The sequence below is a fragment of the Vipera berus genome, assembly GCF_964194415.1.
Source record: "Vipera berus genome assembly, chromosome: 7".
In the NCBI taxonomy this organism is placed as follows: Eukaryota; Metazoa; Chordata; class Lepidosauria; order Squamata; family Viperidae; genus Vipera; species Vipera berus.
This window is the reverse complement of record NC_138209.1, coordinates 415,269-442,523: the sequence shown is the minus strand read 5'-3', so window position 1 is coordinate 442,523 and position 27,255 is coordinate 415,269. Positions and strand designations below refer to the sequence as shown.

General features: G+C 58.8%; 1 protein-coding gene across 1 annotated transcript; it reads right to left on the bottom strand.

The window, feature by feature from the left end:
* Positions 1–721: 721 nt before the first annotated feature.
* On the bottom strand, positions 722–27,255 carry RAB11FIP5 (RAB11 family interacting protein 5). Its single transcript, XM_081333260.1, has 6 exons — positions 26,832–27,255; positions 15,296–15,732; positions 14,077–14,728; positions 6,698–8,794; positions 3,194–3,374; positions 722–2,428 (listed from the first exon to the last, which is right to left on the bottom strand). Exons 1-6 carry the CDS (start codon positions 27,209–27,211, stop codon positions 2,228–2,230), a joined length of 3,948 nt encoding a protein of 1,315 aa, XP_081189386.1. The 5' UTR covers positions 27,212–27,255; the 3' UTR covers positions 722–2,227.

Here is a 27,255-nt window from a genome sequence, read left to right as displayed (position 1 = left end):
CATGCACTGCCTGGATGCGTTCTATGTAATTTCTCTGGCAGACTCTGAGGAGGGGGTAAGCCCCCCGAAGGAAAATCCCATTCCCACCAGCAAAGCCGGGGGACCAGACGGAGCAGGCAGCCCCCACCCTGGAGAGAAGCTTCTCCAGCCCTGCCTGGCTCTGCCCTCCAAGCTCTGCCCCTCGGCTTCTTCTGCAGGGGTGGGCAGTCTGCACAAGGGGGTGGGGAGAGCAGTGCTCCCCCCCCAGCCAGTTAGGAATAGATCTGGAAGGGACCTTGGAGGTCTTCTAGTCCAGCCCACTTAAGCAGGAGAACCTATACCATCTCAGACAAGTGACTGTCCAGTCTCTTCTTAAAAACCTCCGCTGATGAAGCACCCACTTCTGGAGGCAACTTCTGTTCCACTGGTTAATTGTCCTCACTCTTAGGAAGTTTCTCCTTAATTCCAGGTTGCTTCTCTTTGATCGGTTTCCAAAAAACATCCGAGAGAAACCAGCCCACCCTGTGGAGCCCCCAAGCCTGGGCTGCTGGAGGGAAAGATCTTCAAGATGGGGCAGAGTCTCAAAAGGGCATCCCCCCCCCATCCCTTCAGCTGGACACTTCCCCACTCCCTACAGTGGAAATCTGGGGATCCTGGAATGGGGTGGGTGTGTGTGTGTGAAAATTAGTCAGGACACCTGTGAAAGTGGCTATTGGGAAACACAAAGGAGAGTTGTCTAAGCAACAATTCAACCATTTTTATTTTGTCTTTAAAGTGCTTAAAACAGAAAAGAATCAAAACGTTTATTAAACAAACATCATCAACAGCACTTAACACAAGATCCACCCCCCACCCCGGCTTCCTTCCAGAGGCCACGCAGGAAAAGGCAGAGACTGCGATGGAAAAAAAGTTCCCCAACGGGAGTGGGGGTGATGTGGCTACTTCCAGATGGAGGGGGGGCACACTGGGAGCCTCTCCAAAGCAAAGGCAGGCCACGTCCAGCCAAGGTCTCCGAGACGGGGTCCACTCAACAGATGGCCGGCAATTCGGGATGGCAATCCAAGAGAGATCCCTCACCGCAGGCTCAAGGGTGACAGAGGCCACTCTCAGCCTAGGATCGCCAGCCCTGCCCGCTCTCTGAAAGCTTCTGGTGGTGCCCCCTCACCTGCCCCCCCCCCGGACTCAGCAGCAGCAGGCACCTAGTGCTTAAGGGGCCAGCAGTGAAAACATCTGGCAGCAACAGGACGAAAGAAGATCCAGGGAGACTCCTTGCCCAGCCATTTCCTGAGGGTGGATGGGGGGGGGGGCGTGCGGGGGCTTCCTTTCATTTGACTTCCCTCGTGGTGGTGGGCATCGGGGCTGCCTTGCTTCAGGCCTTCAGTAGCCCCCCCCCCAAGGCCTTCTTGGCGAGGGAGCCGGGCTACCAGGAAGGCCCCCAAACCTCTAGGCAGCCAAGGGGACCAGGGACCAACCCCCCCAACTGCCACCCCCCAGGAGCTAAGGCATTCCTCCCGACTTTCAAGCATCTGTGCCTGCCTTAAAAAAGCCTCCCTCTGGGGTCAGTAAAGAAGGAGAGTGCCCATCCTCACATGCAGGCCAAATTTTGGAGGCGGGGGTGTCAAAAAGGCACGTTTTTCTTATTACCGCTTCAGGCAGCTGTGCCCCTTCTTTCGCTAGGGTGACTCGAGCCAAGTGGAAGACGCAGAAACGGGACAGACGTGGGTGCTTTGGGCATGCGCAGCCAGCCCTTGGTACTTTTCTGGGGCAGGCAGAGCACCCCAAGGCCCCAAGAGACGGCAGGGGAAGGCTCCAGCTGGTTCCCAGGTGCTGCGTGCCAGCATCGCCTTCAATGCTTCTCAAATCAAGAGGAAGACACTAGCCCTCATGGAGCAAGGCAAAGCGTATGTCCCAGGAGCTGTCCACTGGGCCAGCCACCGGTGCCCTTCCCTTCACTCCCCCCAATGCAGACTCCCATTTCAGCTCAGGGGGAAGGGGGCATAAGTGGGCGGCAAAAGCTGCCTAACTGCAGGGCGTTTAAGGTGACAAAGTCTGCGAAGGGCCAGGAGGTTTGCAGGGCCCCCCCCAGCCAAGAAAAGTCTGTGATGCCAACAAGTCTGAAGCCCGGAGACCCCCTGCTGGGGGTGGGGGGAGGTGAGGAAGCTGGGCGTCCTAGGGTGGGGGGGCTGCTATCTGCACCAAAGGGAGGGGACCAAACCCAGGCAGGCAGGGGGGGATTCCAGGTGGGGGGCTACTGGGTGGCCTTGGCCCCCTCCCCGAGGGGGATCTGCAGCAGGGTGGGCGACTGCTCCATGATGCGCACCAGCAGCCGGTCGATGTAGCCCTCCAGCTCCTGCACCTGCTGCTCCTTCTTGCCCAGCTCGGCCTCCCGGCGCAGCAGAAGCTGCAGCAGCTCCTCCCGCGTCAGGTGGTGGTACTTGGCGGGGGGGCTCTGGAGAGACGGGGGGGGGGGGGGGGAGACAGAGAGAGAAGGGGGTGAGGACTCCCAGGGCCACAGAGGGAAACTGCCCGATGGGCTGGAAGGAGGAGTCGGGGGGGGGCAGCCGGACGCCTGACCTCCTCCGAGAGCCAAGAGCCTCATCCCGACCTTCCCCGGGAAGGGAGGAAAGCAGCCGGGGGGGGGGGGGAGTCTTGCGAGCGACTTTGATGGCTCCTTTGTGGCTCTGGTGGGCTGTGCCTGGCAAGGGTCCCCCTCCCCCCGGAGGGCTCCTTTTCCTTCCCCACAATCCCCACCCCAGAAGACCGCTGGGCAGGGAGAGGGACCCTCCTGACTCCATCCTCTCCCTGCCCAGCATTCCCGCCGTACCTGGGGCCCCAAACCTCAGGCCTTTGCCAGAGCCTGCAGCCTGGGCAGAGGTGCCCCGGGGGGGGCTGCCCGGGAAGCCTGCAGGCCTCGTGACAGGTGCCAAGGGAGCCAAGAGGTTCTTGGGGGGGGGGCACTGAAAATCTGTAGCAGGCAACTAGGCCAGGCCTCCTGGCAACAGGGTGTGTGGGGGAGGGGGGAGTCAGATGCCCAGAGTTCCAACAATGAGCAGCTGCGCCTGGCCAAGGAGCCCAGAAAGGGCGCAGAGTGGCCTCCTCCTGGCCGGGGCGCGACCGAGGCGCCAAAGCTTCAGCCAAGCTGGTGTGCTCTCGGCATTCAGGTGTGACTTCCCCAGGGGCACCTCTGTCCCCAGCGGCTCAGCCACCAGCTCACCTGTTTGGGCTCAATCTTCTCCAGCTGCACCACCGAGGCCGCGGAGCTCCCGCCGATGGCAGACTCGGGCCTGAGCCGCTCCTGGCCAGCGCTCTGGATGGGACTGCAAGCCTGGCGGGGCTCATCCTTGCGCGGGGACTCTGGGGCGTAGGTGCTTCTCATGGGCTTGACTGGGTGCGGACTGCAAGAAAGCAGAGGCACCATTACGCTCTCCTCTCGGGCCAAGAAAGAAACACCATCCCCGGTCAAAGCTATGGAGAAACCTCCATGAGGACCAGGCTGTAGAAAGCTCCCAGTGTCAGGCCCAAGAAGGACAACTCTGCCAAAGGTCACTTCTTTACTTGCTCACACTATGTGGACGGAAGCTTGCCGGACTAAGCCTTTACTACTCTCACAATAATGAACACACCCTGGGAGGCTGCAGGAAGCGCCTATCTTGCCTCTTCCATCCAGCTCTGGGCTGGGCTGCCTCTGGCCTGCGCGCCCCCACCCCCCCTTGGAAGGTGCCCCTCCCCCTCCTCCTTCAGATCAAGCAAGCAAAAGGGGAGGGCCGGGAACCTCCCTCCCTCCTCCATCTCTGACCACCCAAGGACCTCCCCAAGAGCCTCGCAGGAGGGCAGCCAAGACGGCTCCTGTATTGATCCAAGATCCTCCCGGCCCACCTCAGCCCAGCCCCAACCAGGCCCGGGGGGGGGCACCCAGGTGGGCAGCTGCATCGGCACCCGGGAGCCCCCTTTTAAGGGGGAAGAGAGTTCCAGGGCTGCGTAATCATCCCTACAAGTCCCTCTTGGTAGCCCACAGATGAGGGGTTCCCACCCCCCATCCCAACTTACTGCAGGCTGAGTTTTTTGTGCAGCACCAGCGCCACCTGCTGGCAGCCTCCCCAACCACTTTGCCAAAGTCAAGGTAATTCCAGAGAAGCCACCATCCTAGCTCCTCCAGACAGCTGTGCTAAATTTGTTGCAGCAAATCTCAAAACAGTCTGGGGTCATCTTAAAAGATTAACCTGTTTGTTACGGCACAAATCCAAGAATGTTTTGAAACCTGTTCACAAATTATAGTTAGGACATAGATATTAATTTGAAACATCTTTTGACTTTACAGCTTGGGCTGAAATCAACATTTGGAACGCTTAAAAATATTGATGCAGCTGGAAAAGAATTTCGGAGCTTCAGTTAATTTGTAAGCAGAACTCAGTGTGTATTCAGCTGTACGTGGCAATAACAGAGTTGGACTAAAGCAAAGAGATTTTAAAATGTTGAATTAGTATCTTCCAGTCTTAAGGTGCAATTAACACCACTAAAATGTTTTTATTTCTCATTTGAATAGAACCCTCCAGCAGATACGAAGGAAGGACAGTATGAAATCTTTACACACCGGAAGCGTTAATATTTTAGGAGTGACTGACTTGAATGAATGAATGAGGTTTCAGTTTGCAACAGGTGTGATTTCAGTTTGATAGCTCAAGAATAAAAGGTGAAAAGGAATGATATCCTCAACATCTGGAATCTACTAAACATGAAGAATTCGGGGGTTGAGCATGCTAGGGCTGCAGCTAAAAATAGTTTAACGCTCATGAAAACATTCTATCACACTTGATTTAAAATCCTGGATTAAATCCTGTTCATTTTTTAATACAGAAAACTAGCCTCTTATAAAACTGAGGTTTTTATTTTACATTTATTTCAACGTATCTTTTTTCTGATTCGTTTCCGTTTTAAACTTTGTGGGTTTTTTTAAACTTTGTGACTTCCATTCTTCTTTCTGTTTATATTAAGAATAACTGTGGGAGGAGGGATGACTCTGACAGAGGAAGTTGAGGGATCGGCCTTTCGCCCCCAAGGGCTGCAAGGGTCAGTGGGCTGAATGCGCCCCCCAAGGGGAGAGGTCAGAGGTCAGCAGCCCTGGCAGCACCTGAAGTGGGGGGGGACAGGAGGGCACCCTATTCCTGGCCTGGAGCAACCCAAGTGAACTGGCCGAGGACGGGCCCTTCCCTCCCTCACCCGCTGGCACTTTCCTACCAGACGGAGCTGGACAAGCCACCCCCTCCTTTTTCTTTCTCACCTTTGACTTCAGCAGCTTTCCTGCTCCCCCACCGGCTGCCCTTGAGGAAGAGCTGGGCGCAGGGCCCTGACCAGCAGGCTTCTTCCTTCGTTTCATTATCTTTATTTTTTCCCTTCTACTGGATGTTTTACCTCTCTCAGCCACCCAGAGTCGCTTGTCAAGCAGTACAAACAGATTAAATAAACACACGGGACATCCAGCATTAGTGAGACTGACTCAGGCAAGACACAGGCATTAAGGCCAGCCACCACAACCAGGAGGCAGCCGCTGAATTCCTAGCCCTCCCCTTACAGGCCCTGTGGGGAAGGGGCAGGAGAGCCCGGGGCCAGGAAATGCCACTCTCTGCAGGGGCAGCCCTGTCCTGGCTCTCCAGGCCCAACCAAAGCCCCCCCCCCCATCCTTGGACCCTCTGTGCAACTGTGCAAGACTAATCAAGGAGAGAAGCGACCTGGAATTAAGGAGAAACTTCCTAACAGTGAGGACAATTAACCAGTGGAACAGCTTGCCACCAGAAGTTGTGGGCGCTCCATTGCTGGAGGGATTTAAGAAGAGACTGGACAGCCACCTGTTTGAAATGGCACAGGGTCTCCTGATGCTTGAGCGGGGGGGTGGACTAGAAGACCTCCAAGGTCCCTTCCAATTCCGTTATTCTGTTAAGAATCGCAGCACTTGCTCTCACAACCAGGGGTGGATCTGAAAAGGCCGAACCCCAACTGCCCTCCTTTCCCCTGGCTGGGCAGCACTTGCAGCCGCAGAGGCTGGGCTGTGGGGAGGGGGAACACTCTGCACCCACTCAGAAGCCCTTCAGCCACTGGAACACAGCTGCACCCAGGTCATCCTCTGGAGGCAGGGGGGACTACAATCCCCAGGATCCCCAGCCTGCAGAGCAGCTGGCCTTTTGGGCCAAGAATGCGGAGCACCGCAGGCCTCCTGTTATGGAAAGGCCCTGGAGGGTGAGGACTCCGGCCTCCAAGCCAAAGGCTGCAGGGGCCTCCCCGGCTGGCAATCCAGGCCCACAGCCACCCTGGCCTTGGGCACCATCCCTGCCAAGCAATGCCGGTTATTTCAGCTCCCCACTCAGAAGCCTTTGGGGAGGCAGGGACCCCAAGGTTTTCCACCTCTCCCCTGACCAAGAAGTGGTGGCACTTACTATCATCAGGGGGGCCGGCCTTGGCACACGAGAGCCCCCCACCCGCCAGGGAGGAAGATGGCCCTGTTCAGTTGGGAACCAGGAAGCCGACTCAAGCCAGAAATGGGGAGGGGAGGCCAGAAATACACCCCGCCCAGGGACCCCAGCACAGAGAACAGCCTGGCTCAGCCAAAGAAATCAGCAGAGGGGGCCCAGGCAGAGATGGGAGGCAATGACACACTTGCAAAGTAGCGCACACAGCATGGAGACACACACACACACACACACCTGGGCACAGAGCCCAGCCTCACCTGGCCATTTGCTGGTGTGGGGCGTCTTGAGCCGGCAGCATCTCCACGGGCAGGACCGAAGGGGCCGAGGCATCCGTGCTGGGGGGCGAGAGCAAGGGGAACGGGGGGGACCCGCTCCAGCCACCTGCTGCAGACCCTCCACCAGGGCCCGGGGGCCTCAGGGCAGAAGGGAGGTGGCAGTCCAGGGTGCCTGGCAGGGGCTGGAAGGCAGGGGTGGAGAAGGCCAAGGGCCGGGGGCCGGGCCAGCTGGGGGCCACCGGGAGCTCCACAGAGAAGCTGTGAGAACGGAGCTGCCTGGGAGGGTCGGCCGCTGCAGGAAGCCCCCCGAGGCCCTGCCCGTCGACTGTGGGGGAGAGCGGAAGGATGGCAGCCTGGGCCCAGGGCACCTCTGCAGCGGTCAACCCCACAAAGGGGTTCTTCTGTGGCGGTGGGGCGGCCCAGGGGGCAAAGGGGTTGGCTGGGGTCAGCACGGGGTCCTCGTGCTCGCTTTCTGGCTGCCCCCGGCCCCCCTGCCAGAAAGAAGCCTTCCGGAAGTCCAGGGCTTGGTCGTGGGGCCCTCCTGAGGGGGGGTCCGGCTCGTGCTCCGGGTGCAAGGGGGGCAGCCCAGGGGCCAGGTTGCTCTGCCCCAGGCCGGATGGGGCTTCCAAGCTGGCGCCTGCTCCAAGCGGCCCCCGCGGCTCTTCCAAGGCGGACCAGAACGGCAAAGACGGGCTGGGCTCAACCCGCGGCTTGGGGGGGCCCTGGGAGAATCTCTCCGAGTCCCACAACGAGGCCGAGCCGGGCAGCCCCGTCGGCCAGGCACCCTCCAGTCCCCAGGGGGCAAAGCCGGTCTCCCCATCCTGCCTAGGACTCTCAGGGACCCCCGAGAGGCCTAATCCGCCCAAGGAGAGCTGGGAGGAGCAGGTGGAGAATGACAGGGCCTCCTCGCTGGGTCCCTCGTTTGCGGCCAAGATGGGGTCCCCTGAAGACGACTCCTGGGCCCCCGGCTTGTCATCCCCCTGAGCCTCTTCAAGGGCCAGCGGGAGGTCCTCGGGGTCCCCCGAGACGCCGGCTCCAATGATCACTGCCGGCACCAGGGAGACGGCAGCCGCCGGAGGGGAGCCAGCGGCCCCCACGGGAGGGAGGTGCTGCTGGGGCTCTAGGTCTGTCTTTTTCAGCCGTGGGCTCTCCGGTGTGCCCCAACCAGCCCCACTGGCTTCCTCGGCCAGCTGGAGAGGAGGGACCCTCCTGGCCGGCTTTGGAGGAGGGTTCCCTGCCTCCCTCGGCGCCTCAGTCTGTGCTGGCCCCCTTTGCTCCGCCTGGGCAGGGCCTCCGCTGGTCGGGGCAGCCTCCTCGGCCCCCGCGGCCTCCCCCCTCTCGGGCTCCCACTGCAGCCAAGAGGGCTCGCTGCTTTCAGCGTGGGGAGTCGGCGGGCCTCGGGGCAACGTCAGCTGCTCTCGGCCCCAGTCCAGCTGCTCCGAGGAGGGCTCAGCCAAGGAGGAGACGGTCCGGTTGCCTGGGCAGCTCTCCGGTGTGCAGCTGAGCGCTTCTTCGGGCACATCTGGGGCAACAGGGGAGCCCAGTTGCTCCACCCTCTGGCCAGGGGCGGCTTCCCCTTGGGCCTGCTCCTCTCGGGGGCCTCCTGCTTCAGAGGCAGAGTTCGCTCCCGCCCCGAATGCCCCCCTGGCCAGCAAGGCCTGCCCAGAGCCACTCCAGGCCCGGCCTCTGTCCCCAAAGGGGAAGCTCAGCCAGTCCGGGCTCTGCCCTGAGACCCTGTCGGGGCTGGGGGGCCCTTCCTCCTGCTGTGGGAGGAGGCCAGCTGCCCCCCCTGCTGGGCCCAGGGGCTCCGTGGTGGGAGGGGGAGCGGGCCCAGGAGCGGCTGGCTGAAGGCGGCTGGTGGCAAAGGCATCAAAGCCGTCGTCCCCTTCCACGGGTGGGTGTGCAGGAGGAGCGGCGGCAGCGGCAGCAGGCGGCGATGGCTGAAGGTGGCTGGCAGGTGGGGTGAGGGGCTCGGGCTGTGCTTCTCCGGCTTGGATGGAGGGAGGGAGGCCCTGAGCCTCAGAGACCACCCAGGGGTCCTTGGCGAGCTCTGGAGTGGCAGGCAGGCCAGGCTGGGAACTAAGGAGAAAGCGAGCAGGGAAGCAAGTTTAGTATCTGGTGGAGGAGCTAGTCCTCAAGGAAAGGCCTGTCTGGGGCAGGGCTGGGGGTCTTGTAGGTGGGGCCCTTGGCAGCCAGGAGGGCAGAAAGGAAGGGGGGGTGCAAGGTAGCCAGCTGGGCAGGCAGCTTTGGGGCTGAGCAGAGGCAAGGCCCTGGAAAAGGAGAGAAGGGTCCCCCCCCAACTCTGACCACACACTGGTCACAATTCAGTGCCACAAATGATTTAGGTCCACAACAGCCACACACACACACACACACACATGCAATACAACCCCCGCCCCCCCAGTGCCTTCATGGAACCACAGCAGTCTTTGCAGAAGCCAGAAAAATGGAGAACTTAAAGTAGCACAAAGCAGCGGGGGGGGGGGGGGGGGGAAAGTGGGTCCTCCCTTCATGGTGGGGGGGGGCAGGCTGGGCCTCCCCACACAAGGGTCTGGCCTACTCCAAGGGTGCAGTCCCTCCCAGACTCTGCCCCCAACAGGCTTTCCACTGGGGGCTTGCCCCCCCAGCTTCTTTCACCTTGCCCCCCCACAAGGGAACCCCCCCCCCAGGATGGCTTTGAATTCCCTGCCCTCCGGAGAGTCCCCTCTTTTCCCGTCTCAAAAGTAATAATGCTGCACCCTTTATTGGGGGTGGGGGCCTTGCAGGGATTCAGGGGACTGCCTCTACTCTCCCTTGAAGCCCCCAAGACTGCCGTGGCTCCCCCTGCGCCCTGGCTTCCTTCAGGCCCAACATCCTCCATTTTTCATTTTACGCTTTTATTCTATTCCTCATGCAGGTTTGGGGAGTTGGGCACTGCCAAAGTCATTCACAGAAGCTTAGCTCAGGAAGTCAGAAAACCACCCGGGCAGTGCCAGCCCCTGCAAAGACTCTCTGCCCTTCCATGGAACGAGCCCCTCTGGCAGCAGAGAAGCCCACCCCCACCGCGGACCTTGGACAGGCAGGAGGAGGCTGGTGGGGAGAAGGCCCTGCCCAGAGCAGATCTCTCCCTCCAGACAGCCGACCGTTTGCCTTCAGCACAGCTGCCCAACCACCCGAGGAGGAGGAGGAGGAGGAGGGCCCCGGGCAAACCTCAGGCACCCCAGATCCTCTGTCCTCATTCCTGGAGCCGGGAAGGGCAGCCCAGGCCTCCTTCTCCACTAGACAGCCTGAGACCAGGCTGGATTTGCCTACCGAGGGTCAACCATCATGGAACCCTGGCCCTGTCCTCTCTGCCCCGGGGGTGCCTCCTCTCCTGCCTTGGGAACGCCCGAGCTTCTCCTCAAACTCACTTCTGACTCTGCGGAAGAGCCGGAGGGCCAGAAAAAGGCCGTGCGCAGGAATCTTCTCAACTAATGGTCGGTACCCACTTGGAGGCAGATAAGGCTCAATGCAATTTAAGGGAATTTGGAGTTAGTTCCTTTGTGGCTACGTAAAAATTCCAGGCTGATTCCCCTTTTCACTCCTCCCCCTGGCTCTGCCGGTCCTTCTCCCATGGTCTTGGCCTGATCCTTCCACAATTCTCCGCTGCTTACTTGCCTCACATTCCAGTAAAATTGTGGCTTTTCTGGCCACTATAAGAATTCTTCTGTGGGCACACGGATGGAGCTACCTTCTTATGCTCCCTTTTTTTAACAACTACCCACAAGTTGTGATCTACAGATAAAAGCCTTTGTGTAATCACAGACTCTGCTGCCTTTTCTGTTACTCCGCAGAGGCAGGCAAAGTGAATCGGGATGTTTGGTGGGGGGCTGTCTCCCCAAAAGGGACGTCTGGGGTATCTGTGAGCATGAGAGAAACGCAAGGAGCGGGGGGGGGCCCTTTGGTGCTTTGCGTGTTCCTCAACCGGGCATCTTTCTGGGCCCTGGGCCACAGCTGTGTTTTGCTAGCCAAGCCCAAGTTGCGAGCAGCTTTATCAACTGCACCATCTTGCGAAGAGAGACGGAAAAACAGTTCAGCTACTAGCTCAACCACGGCTGCAGCTGAGTTTTTAGAAATGGTTTCTAAACCCACTTAACTTCCCCCTCGGGATTGTCTGGCTCTGCTTCAGCGGATAAACCTGTAGTTGAACTAGCCAGATGTGCGGCATAGAAACTTAATAAATAAATCTTCATATAAAGGTAAAGTTTCCCCCGCACAGGCGTGCTAGTCGTTTCCGACTCTAGGGGCCGGTGCTCATCTCCGTTTCAAAGCCGAAGAGCCAGCGCTTGTCCGAGGACATCGCCGTGGTCATGTGGCCGGCATGACTAGACGCCAAAGGCGCACGGAACGCTGTTACCTTCCCACCGTAGTGGTCCCTATTTTTCTACTTGCATTTTTACGTGCTTTCGAGCTGCTAGGTTGGCAGAAGCTGGGACGAGTAACAGGCGCTCGCTCTGCTACGCGGCACTCGGGATTCGACCCGCCAAACTGCCGACCTCCTGATCGACAAGCTCAGCATCCTAACCCGAGCCACCGCGTAACTTTTATATTAATCTTCATATACACATCTTTAATTTGGGATTCCCTCCCCAGAGAGACGGAGTACTTCAAAATGGCCCAGGGTCTTCCTTTGCTGCTTTTTCAGTCTTCTTCCATTTCCCTCTTGGCAGAAAACGTTTCTCTCGATTTCTGAGATCTTCTTAAATAAAAGTCCTGGCTGTCCAAGGGCTGCCTAGGCCGCTGCAGTTCCCACCCTCTGCTTGCCGTTTCAGCTGGGCAAGTTTTCCTCTCGGCCTCGGCTGCCTTTTGCTCCCTTCGGCTTTTGGGTTTTAACCTATCCGCCGACCGTCTTTCCCCCTTATTTGCTTAACAGCATTCAGGAATAATTTTGTTTCATGACATCATTTCGGTTACTCATCAAGTCTGATCATCCCCTGTGTCTATTTTTAGCTCTATCGCGTGATGATATGGAGGAATACGGCCGAGGTCACCCCTGGCCGGCCTCTTTCCCTTTCCTGCCCTTGGGGAGGCAGGGAGCTGGCCGCGGGTCTCCTCCTTTCCGCTGGCCCAGCAGAAACTCTGACCTTCCCTGCCCCCATCGTGGGGGTGGGTGGGCAGGGGGCCCCCTCCTCCGGTGGCCTTGAGGCTGGGCCTGCCACGAATCCGGATCCTTTTTTCTCCCTGGCTGAACTTCCTCTCCTCCTCCGCCTCTCGATGCCCTGAAGCCGGATCTTCTTTTCATTCCAGATGTTTGTTTACTTCCCATTTGAGCGCTGGCTCCGGTCTCCTGCAATCAGGATGGCGGCTCTTTGGGCTGAAAATTTCTGAGCACACCCTTCCTCCCTCCCTCCGCTTCTGTGGTTCAGCATAGATGTGGGTCGCTGCGATACAGGCAGTCCTCAAAGTTACAACCCATCTCCCTGGGGATGCTTATGACCCAGTTCCAAAGGTCCAATGGCCACGCCCCCTGTGGTCAGGTGACCCAATTCTGGGCAGCCACTGATCCATATTTACAGCCATCTGCATTGTCCCACGGCCACGTGATTCCGTTTTGCGACGCTTCCCTGAACCGACCTTTACATCCAGTTTTCAGCAAAACCAGACAACGGTGAACAACCGGTTCGCTTAATGGCCACTGCAAAAAAAAACTTTGTAAAATCAGGTCAGACACGTGGCTGACCTGTTTTGTGACCATCACAAATTATGACCATAATGGGGAGGCTCCATTAGAGTTATAAGTCGAGGACCACCTGTACGAATAAGGTTGGTTGGGCTTTGAATTGACTGGAACGCCATTTTGTTAATGACGGCTACTCCGTTTCTTCTGCTTTTCTTGACCACAGGAGACGATTTGCTGCTCTTCGGCTGTAATATGAGGTGACCCACGCCAGACCGCCAGTGTATCAGCCTCTAGTCCAGCCATGTCTGGTCTGACCCGTAAGGAGCCATGTCTTCCGCCATGGTCCTCCCCTCCAGCTGTCAGATGCCTTTTGCCCTTTGGCCTCTGGGCACATCAGCAGCCGGGCAATCGTTCCGCTTCAGCCCAGCCACCTCAGAAGCATCGAAGCTGCTGCCACTGCTCCCATTTGACCTCAGCTTTTCTCCCGTAGCTTCTTGGAGGCCGACTGACCAGGGCTCGGGGTCATCGCCCCGTATCACCTTGACGTATGAATGCCCACTTGGTTTCCTCGCTCAAGCGGTGGGAACTCTTTCCAGCAGATGGTTGCTGGCCTCCACCCCAATCTATGAAACTAGGCCAGAATGTTGGAATGGGGGACCCCCTCTGGGTGGGGTGGTGGGCCCTCCCCCCCAAAACTGCTCCAGGGGCACGCGGGCCCTTTCCCCGCCACAGAAGCCCCGGATCAGACCCTGCCAGACCCAAAATAGGGGCCTGACACTACACAGAGGCTGCGTAGTCCCTGCAGTGCCGACTCCTCCATTTTAATCCCATTTTCTCCAAAGGACCTCGGGAGCAGCTCCAGGGGCTCCTGAGGGCCCCGGAAATGACCACAGTTCCATTTCAGTGGCTGCCATTTCCAGAGAGAGGTGGAAATGCTCTTTTGGCGCTGCTAGAAGATGGACTCTTCAGGGGGCTCCTGGGGAGGGCACATGGGGGGGCAGGAAGCAGGCGAGGGAGGAGCAGAACCCCAGCGCTGCACGTCTCCTACTTGAAAGCCATTACAGCTGTGCAGGGGGCAATCCAGAGTGACGGGCTGAACTGGGACCCTGTTCTGTTCGTCACAAGCTGACTGGTGCAGCAAAGAGTGGACTTCAGGTGCTTTTCATCTGCGCCACCCCCACCTGCCCCGATGCTCGGCAGGCTGCATCCCAGGAACTCCCCCCTTCCAGCATTTCCTTTCAGACAACCCAGATCTCCTCCTCCCTTTTGCTGCCTTCCAAAGAGCCCCCCCCCAGCTGCCCTAATGAGAGAACAGACCCCGTTACAACCAGGCAGCGGCCAAGGGCAGGCGGTCCCCACAGGGTGCAGCTCCTCTGTGGCCCCATTCAGGCTGGGCTGAGGCAAGGTCCTCGCGCCACAGCAACGTTCCCTCGCAGCCTTGCTGCAGGTGCCGCCCTGGTTCACCTCCCGCCTGGCCTTCCTTTCCGCAGCAGCTGGATCCTGCCCAGCAGCTGGGGACCTCCAAGGCAATCCTGGCACCGGGAAGGTCCGGCAACCCCCCAACCTCAGGCAGCTGCCCCTGGCTCTGCAACCAGGCGCCTGAAGGGCCCCCCGCCCAGGCAGCTGCCCCTCCAGGCGTTCCCTCCCACCCGCAAAGGGTCAGCAACAGGGATGGAGCCCAGAAGCGCCACCTCCCACTCCCGCCCCACAGATGCCGGCTCACCTGGGCTTTTGAACCGGCCCTCTGGGATCTTGCGGGCAGGGCCGGCCACTCTGGGCTTCCTCTGTCCCTCCAGCTGCAGCCTCCAGACTCGAGGCAGGCTCGGGGCTCTGGCCGTGGCCCCTCTCCTCCTGAGGCCTCACCCTCCTGACCTCCGGGGGGAAGGCCAGAGGGGCAGCCATGGGGACGGGCTGGCTCTCGGCCTGCAGGCCCGCCTCCCTCCTGGCTCGGACCCGCTGCTTGTTCAGGGCGATGGTCTTCACAGAGAGCTTGTCTTCTTCCTGCGCCGCCAAAATGGGGGGCGACGGGATGAACCGGGGCAGGTCTTTCGGGGGTCCCTTCTGGAAACTGCTGGCAGGCCAGGGCGGCAGGTCCGGTTCGACAGCAGGCAGTCCGGCCACCGAGGAGGAGCGCCTCTCCTGCTGGCCGGGGCCGCTCTGGGCGGGAGGGGGGGGCCCCAGCGAGAGGAAGGAGGGCTTGGGGGAGGCCTCCTCGCAGTAAACGTGGCTCCCGTTGATGCAGAGCGAGGACCCCGAGGAGGGGTCCTTGGGGGGCCTCAGCCCCTGCGCGGCTTCTGGCAGCAGGTTGATCTGGGCCACCTCATCGCTGAAGGCCCTCTTGTGGGTCAGCTGTGGGGAGGGCAGAAAGTCTCTTCCTGGGAGGGAGGGAGGGAGGGAAGACGTGGTCAGCCCAGCTGCTCTGCCCCACAAAGGCAAAAAATGGGGAGAACCCCCTTTGTTTTAAATATCATCTTTCCCAACTCACACATTTTATTGAAACTCAGAAGGTTTTGTGGCCCACATCTTACGGCTTTAATAAAAATTGTAATTTTGCCCCCCCCAAAACAGGGTAATTCACCCAGCTTAAAAGTTGGGTGGTGCTGAAATAACCGTCAGACCCTCAGTACCCGGGTGGGGGGCTCGCTCCCCATCCCCTGCCTCTTCCGAGGGGCCACGAACGTCTCTCCTCTCGCACCCAGGCCCCCCAAAAGCCCCCAGAGGCAAAGCCCCCTCCTCCCCAAGATGAGACCCAGAGGGGGCCACCCATCCCTTCCCCCTGGGGGGCACCGAGAGCAGCAGCTCCACCTCTGACTCGGGAGAGCCAAAGGAGCAGCTGCGACATCTGCGGGAGGGGGGAGGGGGCACCCTAGAATCCGAGGGTCTCTCCCAAGGCCAGCCGGCACAGCCCCGTCCCTGCCCCCCCACCGCCCCAGCTTACTTACCGGCAGGGTCGGTGGAGAGGCTGCTGTGCCGGCTGGGCGAGGGCATCCCCTCGGCGCTGCCCAGCCCCCCCAGGCTGCTGGCGGAGGAGAGGGTGCTGGCGGAGCCCAGGGAGGTGGTGGAACCGGTCAGGGAGGAGCGGTGCAGCTGGCTGCGGAAGAAGAAGCCCCCTCGGCCCTTCTCCTTCGGGGGCCCCGGGAGCAGGTCCTCGTCCAGGGCCCCGCTGCTGCTGGGCACGATGGCCGAGGAGGAGTCCAGGTCGTGGCGACGCCTGCCCGTCACCTTGTCCTTCAGCCGCCGGAAGGGTGAGCGCGGCTTCTCCTTGACGGACAGGTCGAACATGCTGGCCGTCAGGCTGGGACGCGTGAACTGCAGGCTCAGCTGGATCTCGCCCCGCTCCTTCTCCTTCTTGCCCGGCTTGGAGTGGAGCTTGTACCAGCTGGGGAGACAGGAGGGAGGGCAGGGCATCAACCCAGAGACCCCCGCGAGGGGCGGGGGACATCCCCACGACCCCTCACTCCCAGCTGCCCTTCCCCGAAGCAGCCCGCCTGGCCTTAACGCTGCCCGGCCTCTTGGCAGGGACGCCTGCAAGCTGCCACTCCAGGGGCACGAGGTTGGGGAGCGCCCAGAGAGCGCCCCACTCTCTGCCACCCTCTCCCGGGTTTCTCTTCCTGGCGCTTGCCCTGACCAGGATCCGCATGGAGGGCCCTCTGTTCTGCTCCGGCACACCCCACCCCGTAAACAGGCAAAGCCTCTGCCCCCGTCTCAGCAGGGCTCTGCCCAGGGTGGTGGGAGGGGAGGGGGTCTTCATTTCCACCAAGAAAAGCCAGCAGCTGCCCCACCCACCCAGCTGGAGGACCATAGCTGCCAGGCTGCAATCTACCATCCTCCCGCCAATGGCAATGCACAAAGGGTCCACCCTAAGCTCTGGGGCCCCCACCCTTGCAAGTTCCCCTAAGGGGTGGCAGAGACCCTGCCTGGTCCCACCTTTGCCCGTGTGCCAACAGTCGTAAAACGCCCCCTCTGTGCCAGTGAAACAGATGCCAAGGCACTGGATGCAATGTTGCCCTAGAATGACCTCAGGGGCAACAGCAGGAATACAGGCAGGGCCAGAGGCTCAGGAGAGACCCTCCCGGGTTTCTTGGGCAGTAAGGGGGGGGAGGAGAGAAATGGACTCCCAGATTTGCAAAAAAGACCTTGTTAATGTCATCTTACGATAAAGCCTGGAAATCCACTTCTCCTCCCCTCCGCAGCCCCCAAACTAGGGTGGGTCTCTTTGGTGCCCCCCTGCCCCGGCTCTGCCCACATTCCTGCCGAGCATTCCTGACTGCTCCTGGCTGTCTCTCTCCACCCTGCACCAGGGGTGGGCGACTGTGGCCCCTCCGTGCCCTGTGGACTTCAACTCCCAGAATTCCTGAGCCAGCCAAGTTGCTCAGCAAGCAATTCTTCCCACAAGGTGATACGGAGGAAGACAAGCCAAGACAAAATGTCCAGATTCAAAGGCCCCACAGCTCAGCAAAGAACTGAGGCGCCGGCCAGCCTTCGCCAGCAAACCCAGGCAAGAAGGTTGGCAGAGAAGCTGCCACAGAACCACAGAAGGAAATGACCACCAGGCTGCCTAGTCCTTAAGGAGGGGGCGCTGCAGATCTTGACCCCCACCCTTCAAACGAAGCAGGGCAGAACTGCAGCAGCCCCCCAATTTATATAGTTGCCCATCTCCAAGGTCCCTTCCATCATCATCATCATCATCATCATCATATTTGAACCATCTTTAAAATCTCATCAGAAGAGTAAACGCCATTAGCACAATCGTAACTAGAGGAACTGAAATGCCTATCAAGGAAAGCCAAGGAAAACGTCGCAGCCAGAGGCACAGCCAGGAGTCCGGTCCCTTCACGCATTCTGGCCCCAGGCCCAGAGCCAGGACTTTATAGGGCATCACTTAAGGGGCCAGCGGGGTCAGGGCCCCCCTAATCGCCAGGAGGAGAACATTCCAGAGGCTGGGCACTGTGGCAGCAAAGCCCCATCTCCCAGGCCCAGCAATCCCTGGCCAGGCCAGACGGGATGGGCAGAAACAACTGGGGAGAGACCCCAGCCCCATGAGTACCCCAGGCCCAAATCGCAAGGGCTTCGCAGCTGACAACCACCTGGAAGCAGACAGGGAACCAATGCAGCTGGCAGAGGTGCCCCATGCGAAATCCGAGACCATTAACTGCGCCTTCAGCCCTGCTCTGCACCAGTGGAAGCTCTCGGACGCACCTCAAGGACAGCCCCAGGCAGGTCACCCTTGAATTCTGCTTCCATAGTCTTCCTATTTGCATAAATCGTTGCTTGCTCTTCTACCTCATGTTCTCTGAGGCAGCATAGATGGGAAAGGTCCTCTAAAAGGTTGAGCTGAGAGCCTCTGTGTGTGTGCGTGTGTGTGTGTGTGTGTGTGTGTGTGTACCCGCTGTGGGCCAAGGAGAGGGAGAGAGGGCCCATCCCTGTCCCAGCTGCCTCCCAGCCACGGGGCCAAGGAGGTTTTCCTCCCGGGCAGCCTGCAGGCCTCCTGCTTGTGCTTTCCCAGCTCATCCCTGCCAGCCCACTTCCAGAGAAATGTTTATTTGGAGAAGCTTTGGGAAGGTGGGGAAGCACTTTGCAGCACATGACTCAGTGGAGGCCCGTCAACATCACACTTTTTCCAAAATACCCCAGTCCACAGTGAAGGAGAGAACAGATGCACGGCAATCCAGCCTGGGGTTTCTTGTAAACACTTCAGACAGGCCTTTCTCCAAAGCCCGGACAGACAGTCGTTGGGCCAGTTTACTGCTCCTCTGTTCGCTAGAACATCTGGCTGGCCGGCAGCACCAGAACAGGCAGCCGCCGGCTTAGGTGCTCTGCTTGAGGCACAAAAGGGCCCGAGAGAAAGGCCGCGGGGCCATGTCATGGGGCCCCGCACATCTGGGCCTCAACTGGCCCTCTGTACCTGGCAAAGAATCTGCCTGCAATTTCCAGCTTCTCTGCTCCATTCCTTCCAGGGAGGGGCCTGCTGGCTCAGCCGCTGAATAGCCCCCCCCCCCAATAGCCCAGAAGGAGCTCAGTGGAAGATGCTCCGGCCAGGGCTGCCAAGGGCCCACAACCCTCCCCACAGCTTCCGACAGGCCTGCATGTTGCTCCCCCAACACTGTCCAAAGCAGATGAGTGACAGACGAGCAAAGCAGAAGCGGGTCCCCCCGCCCCAGGGACAGGAGAGACCCCCGTTCCCTCTGTGTGCCACTTGTGGGGTTCCAACCCTAAGCCCTTCCGGCTGCTACTCTCCTCCCTGCCCTGCGTCCGGGAGGCCCCGCTTGGCTTCTCTTTCTGGAACCGGCGAAGCCAATTCCCACCCGGCGGCTTCGGCCCTGGCATCCTGAGTGCGCTGCCCGCCTTGGAGATGTTGTCCGAGGTGGCCGGCAGGCGTGGCAGCAGAGGGCTCCCTCCCAGCTCAGGCTTCTCTCTTCTCACCAGTGGGGTACCAGCCAGAGACCCAACAGTGCCGTGCATTAAAGCAGGCAAAGGCCAACCGTTCTTCTGCTCTCGGAGGCAACACCTCAGCATGGCACACTTTGGACACTGGTTATTCCGGGATTCCCAGGCCCCCCCTAGGGGGACACCCCTGCCCCAAGCCTTAGTCTGAGCCAGCCCTCCTCTCTGTCACTTCTCAGCTGCCACAGAACAAACCAGCCCCTCCCCATCCGTGGGATGCACTGACCGGACGTGCTCAAATGTGTATCTTACAGTATTCCAGTTAAACCCAAAGCCAATAAACACAAATTTCAGCAGAACAGCAGCCAAACCCGAGCCCATAAATACATTCCTTAGTGTCTCAACTCCGTCAACCCTGAGAAAGACTAAAACCTCCACAAAGCGATTCCAAAAGCGCCACTTTATTTCCCAAACGGCAGGCAAGAAAACGCCAAGCGTTTTTCTGGGGAAAGTGCCCTAAATGGAAATCACTGGTTTGGGGTCTCCGCCCAGAATGGGATGGGAATTGGGGGCTCTTTTGGGGATGGATGGGCTGGGTGCAGAGGGGGCACCAAGGGCCCAAGCCATGCAGGGGTTTTTAGGGCAATATGAGCAGCTCAGAAGTCTCCCCAAAATCCAGCCAGCATCACCCGTGTTCTGTGAGCATGGTGGTTCTTGCCCCCAAGAGGGGCTGCACCAAGAGGGAGTCTTCAAAGGACGCCCCGTATGGAATATACAGCAGTAGTCTATTCTCATGCTAAGAAAGGTAGGACTGAAAAGTCTTGCGCCGAGTGTGGTTGTTTTCTTGCACTTGATGACCCAGCTAGGTAACGTCATCAATGCTAATAAGGAGTTGGGAGTTGCTGAGTTGACAGTCTAGTGGCAGACCCCGACAGTGCTGTTTGTGTGATCTTAGAGGTTGTTTAATGTTGGGTTTGTTTGTCAGTTCCTTGATTGGGGTATTGTTTACTTGAGGGAATCTTTGCTCATCCGGGTGCCGATTGCTGGTGGAGCCCTTTTGGTGAGATTTGCTGAGCAAAGGTCGGCTGCTTCCGTTCCCCACCTGCTTCCCGCGAGTCCGGATCTCCCAGCCACGATCCCTGCGGCTTCCGAGCAAGCGGCCTCCCACCCGGGTCAGAGCAGGCAAGAGCGCCAGCGTTTCTAAGCAGAAGCGCCTCCATCCGACCGGGATTTACTTCCACGGCCTCTGGGCACTCTACGTCCCACTTGGCTCCAAGAGGCCCATCGGTCAACCTGCCGATGATGACAAGTCGCCCTGAACCAAGGAACGGGGCTGCCAGCACCAGATGGTCCAAATGCTCTTCTGTGGGTCACCCATGGGGCACCCACAAGCTTCTCTTCCAGTCTTCTACCTGCCCCAATGAAGTTTTCCTCCAGTCTTCTCTGAAAGGGCACCCTCTGGTGCTGTAATTACAATGACCATCAGGCTCAACTTGCACAACCAGCAGCGGGCGAAAGACAGCTGTTTCCCGGCTTCCTCCCTTTCGTACTGAGCCCAGAGCTCCGGGCCCTGCTCCTCCTTCCTCCACTGGTGAAGGCAGGACACGTTCCCAGTCGGTGCAGCTGCTGAAGACGTTCTCCCCAGCCCAAGGCAAGCTGCTCCCCGGTGTAGAAGCGTTATTCTTGTTGTGCCCCTGGCCTACGCCTCTGCAGGAGACGGCTCTCCTCCTGAAGAGTCAGGGCAGCTCCAGAAGGTCCCACTCCATTACGTCCTGCAGGAAGGTCCCACGCCTGATCTTCCACTCAGCCACTGGATCCCTTCGGCCACTCCAATCATCCCAGAAGGCCACGTTGGTGACCATGACATCAGCAACTGCTTCCCAGGGCAGACATTTTGTGCGTTGCCCATGTGCCACCCGGCCCAGGCAGCCAAGCTTTGGAGTCAGGCCCAAATCTCCACAAGCGTGGGAAACGCTCTGCCCGAAGCTACGCCGGTCGCGAATGACCGACGGGCTGCTCTCTCAGCAGAAAGACGGCAGGAGGTCCAAAGGGCAACCAGGCTGCCCCCCCCGACCCAAACCCTCTTCCACACTGACCACAACACCCGGGGATTTGCCACTGATGGTTCCAAAGTCTCAAGCCGTAACAGTTGTCGTATAAAATCCCCCTCTCTGTACACAGAGTTTTTCCGAAGAAAGGACGGCTGGAAAAGCGAAACGGGGGACAGAACTTCCAGTGAGGTGGGGGGAACCAGAAATATTTCCAGCCCCCCCCCTTCCTCCCCCAGCAAGCGATGCCGAGGAGGATTCCTCGAGCAGGTCAATTTATTTATTTGTAAAATTTATTAGCCACCCACAGTATCACTCTGGGCGGCTGACAAAATTAAAATCACGGAAGGCCAAAAGCAGAGAAACCGAGTGGGCGTCCCTGGGTTTCATCTACCTCCGGAGCTATTCTTCAAAAACAGAAATTGGGACAAAAGGCAAAAAAATAGAGGAAGGAAAATAACTGCACCAAGATTAGGGCATAAAGTCGACAGCAGTCTTCCAATATCTCAGGGGGTGCCACAAAAAAAGAGGGAGTCAAGCTCTTCTCCAAAGCGCCTGAAGAAGGCAGGACAAGAAGCAACGGATTTTATTTATTTATTTATTTATTATGGGACTTATATGCCGCCCTATCTCCCAGAGGACTCAGGGTGGCTAACAACAATAAAAAACCAGCAGTACAAAAGTTAAGAAAAAATTAAATAACAGCCCCAAATATTAATTACACAGTTAAAATGAAAACTTTTAAAAACCCATCATCAATCCAGGTCAGCCTGATGGAAAAGGAACGTCTTGAGGTCGCAGCGAAAGGACCGGAGGTCGGGGCCATCCGAAGCTCAAGGGGGAGTTGATTCCAAAGGGCAGGCGCTCCCACAGAGAAGGCCCTCCCCCTGGGGGTCGCCAGCCGACATTGTCTGGCCGACGGCACCCTGAGGAGGCCCTCTCTGTGTGAGCGCACTGGGCGATGGGAAGTCGTCCCCGGCAGCAGACGGTCCTGCAGATATCCCGGGCCTAAGCCATGTAGGGCTTTAAAGGTAAGTACCAGCACCTTAAATCTCGCCCGGAAGACAACTGGTAGCCAATGCAGCTCACGCAGGATGGAAACTCATCAAACAGAGAAGCAACCTGGAACTCAGGAGAAGCTTCCTGACTGTGAGAACAACTAACCAGTGGAACCACCTGCCTCCAGAGGAGACTGGACAGCCATTTGTCTGAAATGGTAGAGTTTCCTGCCTGAGCAGGGGGTTGGACTAGAAGACCTCCAAGGTCCCTTCCATCATCATCATCATCATCCTCACAAGAGAATGTTGTGAATGGAATACAACTAGGAATGGAATGCGCTGAGTTTCTTAAAAGCGAACGTCTATAAAACAACTGTGCTTATCTGTCACAGGGATTGTTCCTGATCAAAGAACAGCTCACTTTTAAAGTGAAAAGGGCACTTGTGCAAGGGCTATTTCATCAGGCCCCTGTCGCAGTGAGGCCAACACGGGAGCAGACAGAACAGAAAGAGAACAACAGAGCTGGAAGGGACCTTGGAGGTCTTCTAGTCTGACCCCCTGGCTCACCAAGCAGACCTTAGACCATGTCAGACAAATGTCTGTCCAATCTTTTCTTTAAAACCACCAATGTCGGAATACCCACAACCTCTGGAAGCAGGGAGTTCCCCTGGTTAATTGTTGTCACTGCCAGGGAATTCCTCCTTTGGTTCCAGGCTGCTTCTCTCCTTGGTTTCCATCCGTTGCTTCTCGTCCTGCCTTCTTCAGGGCTTTGGGGAAGAGGCCGATCCCCTGCACATCCCCGTCCCTCTCCGTTGCACAGAAGCTCCAGGCCAGCAAAGGCCTTGCATAACGGCAGGCCTATTAGGAAGCTGGGCTCCCCCTGATTGGGCTTCTCTCCTGTTCTCTCCCCCAGACCAGACTCAGGCCATCCATCCCCGACCTGCACATTCAGAAGCCGCAATCCAACTTGGGTGGGTGGAAGGCTGCAGATTATCGGGGTGACACAAGACCCTCCTTCCATCCAGGTGCCCAGCAAGGCTGTGACGCAGAGCCGAGAAAGGCAACGGAAAAGCAGGAGTTCAATTTAGATGGGAGACGAAGAGAAGTTTGCAAGGGGGGGCCGAGAGCCGTCTTCAAACCCCTGAAGGGCCGTGACATACAGAATTCTCACTCGCTCCAGTGGGAAGACCTGAACTCATGGGAAGAAAGAGCAGAGGTATGGATGACGCAAGAACCAGTTAATGCCTGGCGTGGCTTCTCCTCCTTCGCTGGAAGTTTTCCCACAGAGGCTGGACAGCCATCAAGCAGGGCTGGCAGAGGGAACGCTGCTGCTGCTGCTGCTGCTGCTGCTGGTGGATGCAAGCCGTTATGCTCGATGACCTCTTAGGTCCTTTCCCGAGAACAACGAGTGGGCTTCAGGAAATGCACACATTCCGAGACGCTGAATTTTTTGATAGTGAATCCGTAAATCACCCAGGCAGCTTGTGGCCACCATTCCTTATGAAGTCACTGAATCCCTGGTTCTCCGCTTTAATTCCAAAATATTTTAGGCAGAAGCTGCACAAAACTGCAACTTCCTCTGCTGGGTGTGGAGATAACCCCGATGAGTCACTGAGGAAGGACAGAAGGCAACTCATGGCAGGCTTTCGAGATTCCCCACAACCATAAAATTGTATTCCTGGAATCCGGGCAGCGCCTGTTATCCCACCTGGCCCACCCTAAGAACTGACACGGGGTGCCCTTCATGCTAACGGTCCTCAGATCTGCAGAGCAACTCCAACGGGAATCAAGGCAGACCGCAATGCTGCCAGATGATGGGAAGCGGACGAGGGCAGCGGGCACTCCCAAACCACCCCCCAAAGTCAAGGGGGCCAGGCCTGAGGTCTTCTGGGAGAGGAGAAAGGCCTAAGGCCCCCAGCTTTTCATCCTTCAGGCTCTGCTCAGCCATAAAGTCCAAAGAAAGCCCCTTGATGGTTGGCCTTGCAAGCCAAGGAGAGCTGCCTTCCAGATCCGGCAGGGCAGGCTGCTCCAGAGGTCCTCTGGGTGAGGCAGACGGGCCTGGAGGGACCCTGGACGTGTGTTGCCTTCTGTCACGGTGCCTGTATTGGGGAACAGCCTCCAGTCTTATTAGTTTGGACTCCACTGGCCTTCTGGACCTGGCTTTTGGGATGGGAAGGACCGGTTAGATGTCACAGTGGATTGTACTCACCTCTTGTAAATTGCTATGGATTGCTGCCTTTTTATCTTTGCTGCCCAAGTCATCCCCATAAACAAGAGTTTTCCTATTCTGGTTCCCTTCTAGGGTTTTAGACAAATTCCTACAATTCCCAGGCAGTATGGCAGCCGTAGCCACCCTGAGAACCTCAGCTTAATTTTATTCTCCCAGGCCACTCCAGAAAAGCTGGTTTGGGATTGCCAACCCTCCCAACTAGCGGAAGGGAAGGCTGGCGTCAGCTGATGGCAGAGGCCCTCCTGCATTGTGGGCAGTGGCCATTCCCAAGCCTGCACTCACTAAAGTGTGTTAATTAGTGCTACATCTCAACACTGCCAGGAAACCTTCCACAGCTCATGCAGCTACCACAGACCTTTGCACCAAGTTCAGCTTGCAGCCGTCCAGGCTGAGCAGCAGCTGGTGAGAGAAGGGGAAATTGCTCCACGCTGGTCGGAAGCCAGGCAGGCCCCGGCTCAACCAGGGGAAGGAACCGCGGCTGTCAGACGGCCTCCTTCCACGCCCAAAAGGAGCGTCTGGCCTCTTTGAACGGAGATGGACACATTCTGCTCAAGGGACATCTCTCCATCCGGATCCCAAAAGCTCTGAAGTTTGGGGGGTCCTCGGGGCTGAGCTTGGTTGACCAAGGACCCTTCATTTCAGCTCTGAGATACACAAACTCTTTGTTATCTCTACTCCGAAGTTTGTTTCCAGCAAGACTCCTCAGGTCCCGAAATAAAAGGGAAGAACCTTCACCACCCACAGCCACATTTGTTTCCACCAAGCCTAAAGTCTTCCCTCCGCTTGGTGACTCCGCTGCTGAAGCCCCCAGTGGGGAGCCCCACTTTCTGCAGGAGGGGGCTTTTTGTGCCCAGGCCCAGCGCCTGCCATCCTTCCTCTGAAAAGCTGAGCTGCCCCGCCCGCTCAGCCCCCCTTTTCATTTCAGTGTTGACGTCTGTGAACTGCGATGCCCAGAGGTCCATCAGGCGAGATGACACCAAACCCAGTTTTCTTGTGATCTGTCCAGCTTTCTTCGGAGACTTTGTGAGAAGCTGCAGGAACGGTTTCTTCCACCCCGGCACCCCTCTTTGGAAGTTGGCCCTGGTGCCAACCTAAATTTACCTCCTCGAAGTTATCTTATTAGAAGAGGAGAAACAACCCCATCCTTCTTCCAAGGCAACTTTGGTTGCTTAATTTCCAGTAGCTTCATCTCACAATGTCCAAAAAGGCGGGACCTGAAGGGGACCCCCACTCCAGTCCATGCACAGATCCCAGGAGAGGCCGCTTCCTACGGCTCCTGCAGGCACAGAGCGTGCTGAACCTGGTCACAGCCACCGAGAGATTGTGCCAGATGAGGCACAGCTGGGTCCAGAGGTGGTTGGAGAACAAACAGCCGGCCTTATCTCAAGCGCACAGCCCCGAGTTCACACAATTGTGTGACATTTGGAACAATCGCCTGTGATGAAACCGGCCTTTTCCTGCACCAAAGCAGGGAGTAGAAGGAGCTTCTGCGCCAGGGGCAGCCAAGGAGATGGAGGAGCGGGGACTTTCCTATGGGGCAAGCGGGTGTGTCACCCCAACCGATGCACTGCACCCCAGGCAGGAAGGACGCCTTGGCAGCGCCAACAGCAGCAGCAACCCAGCCACACCTCAGCCCTCCCGGCAGGCCCACACAACATCCCCTTCTGGGCAATAATGCAGGCCCTTTCCACTCCACATGAAATATTCAAGGAAACAAATGACCGAGCAATTTAGCTATTCCAAAACACAGAACAAAAACACAACCTGGGCCAAAGTCAGCACACGACACGCCCCGGGTGCAGCTGCTGGGCTCCCTTTATAACAGAGGCCTTCAGCAAGGCGAGGGCAGTGCCACTGGGGGTGGTCAGAAATGCCATCAGGGCCTGGTCAACTCCCAACCCCTCCCCTGGAATCCAGCAGGGGAGGGGCCACCCCACAAGACGGCTCCCCCACACTGGCATCCCAAGCTGCAAAGCCCCCTCCGAGAGGCCCCAACTGGACGCCTGCAGAAAGTAACGGCAGAACCAACTAGCCAAGCTGGGGGGCTTTTAGTATCAGCCCCTAAAAGTCACCTTCCCACGTTGCCTGGGAACTATGGGAGTTGAAGTCCGGCCCGTCTGGGGGCCACCAGGAAGGGGAAAGCGAGGAGCCATTTGTGCAGCTTCACCAAATGGACCGAACGGGAAGGAATCCGCTCAGCACCCTCCCTGCCAAGGTTGCAGGAGCATCCGTCTTTCTGGGAGACCCGGGCATGGCTCCTCCAATGCCCCCCCAGAGGCTGGCGGAGTGGGGAGACCAGGCAGGGATGCAGCGGCCCTGGACCCTCCCAGAGCCACCCCAGTTTCTAGACCCCACCAAAAGCCTGCCAAAAACCGGCCAACCAGCTCCTCCACAGGGCACCAACTGCCCCGGGGCGGGCTGGGGCCCTCGCTGCAGCCTTCCAGGTAGGACCAAGCAACCTGCAAGTGTTGCCCCAGATGTGCCCAACATCTGGGAAAATGGACTTGGGGTCAAGATTCCCCTGGTGCGGGGGAGGGGTGGGAGGGCCTGGCCTGCCTTCTTCCAGCCCAACTGCACCTCCGCCCCCCCACCCCCACGGTCCAGACCAGAAATCCAGAAGCCCCAGCAGTGCCCCCTCCCAGGGGTCAAGCGAGGCCTCCTCTCACGGCCCCCCCACACAGAATGGGCCGGACCCCGAAAGGCTTCCCGGCGCGGCGGGCCAAGCGGGGAGTTGAGGGGCGGCCCCGTCCGGTGCTGCGACCCCCCCCCCGGGCCCGGGAGCGCCTCGGCGTTCCGGGGGAGCCCGCGCGCCACTCACCGGTCCGGGTGGGCGCGGCCGTCCTGCAGCAGCGCGGCCAGCGGGAGGGCGGCGCGGCCCAGGAAGCGGTCCGGGCCCACCAGCGCGCGCTGCCAGACCACCAGCTGCAGCAGCCGCGGGTCCGGGCCGGGCGGCGGGGCCGGGCGCGGGTCGGGCGGCGGCAGCTCCAGCGCGCACTCCTCGGCCCAGCGCGGGCAGCCGCCCCGGTGCGCGGCCACGGCGGTGCGGTGCTTCTGCCGGCCCAGCTGCAGCGCCACGAAGGCGGCGTCGCCCGGGCCCCCCTTGGCCCGCAGCCCCCGCGCCTGCACCACCGCCACCCGCACGTGGCTCGGCAGCCAGGCCGGCGGCGGCTCCTCCTCGCCCGCCCGCGGCAGGCTCATCCCGGTGGGGGGGGGAGGGCGCAGCCGGCTCCTGCGGCAAAGTT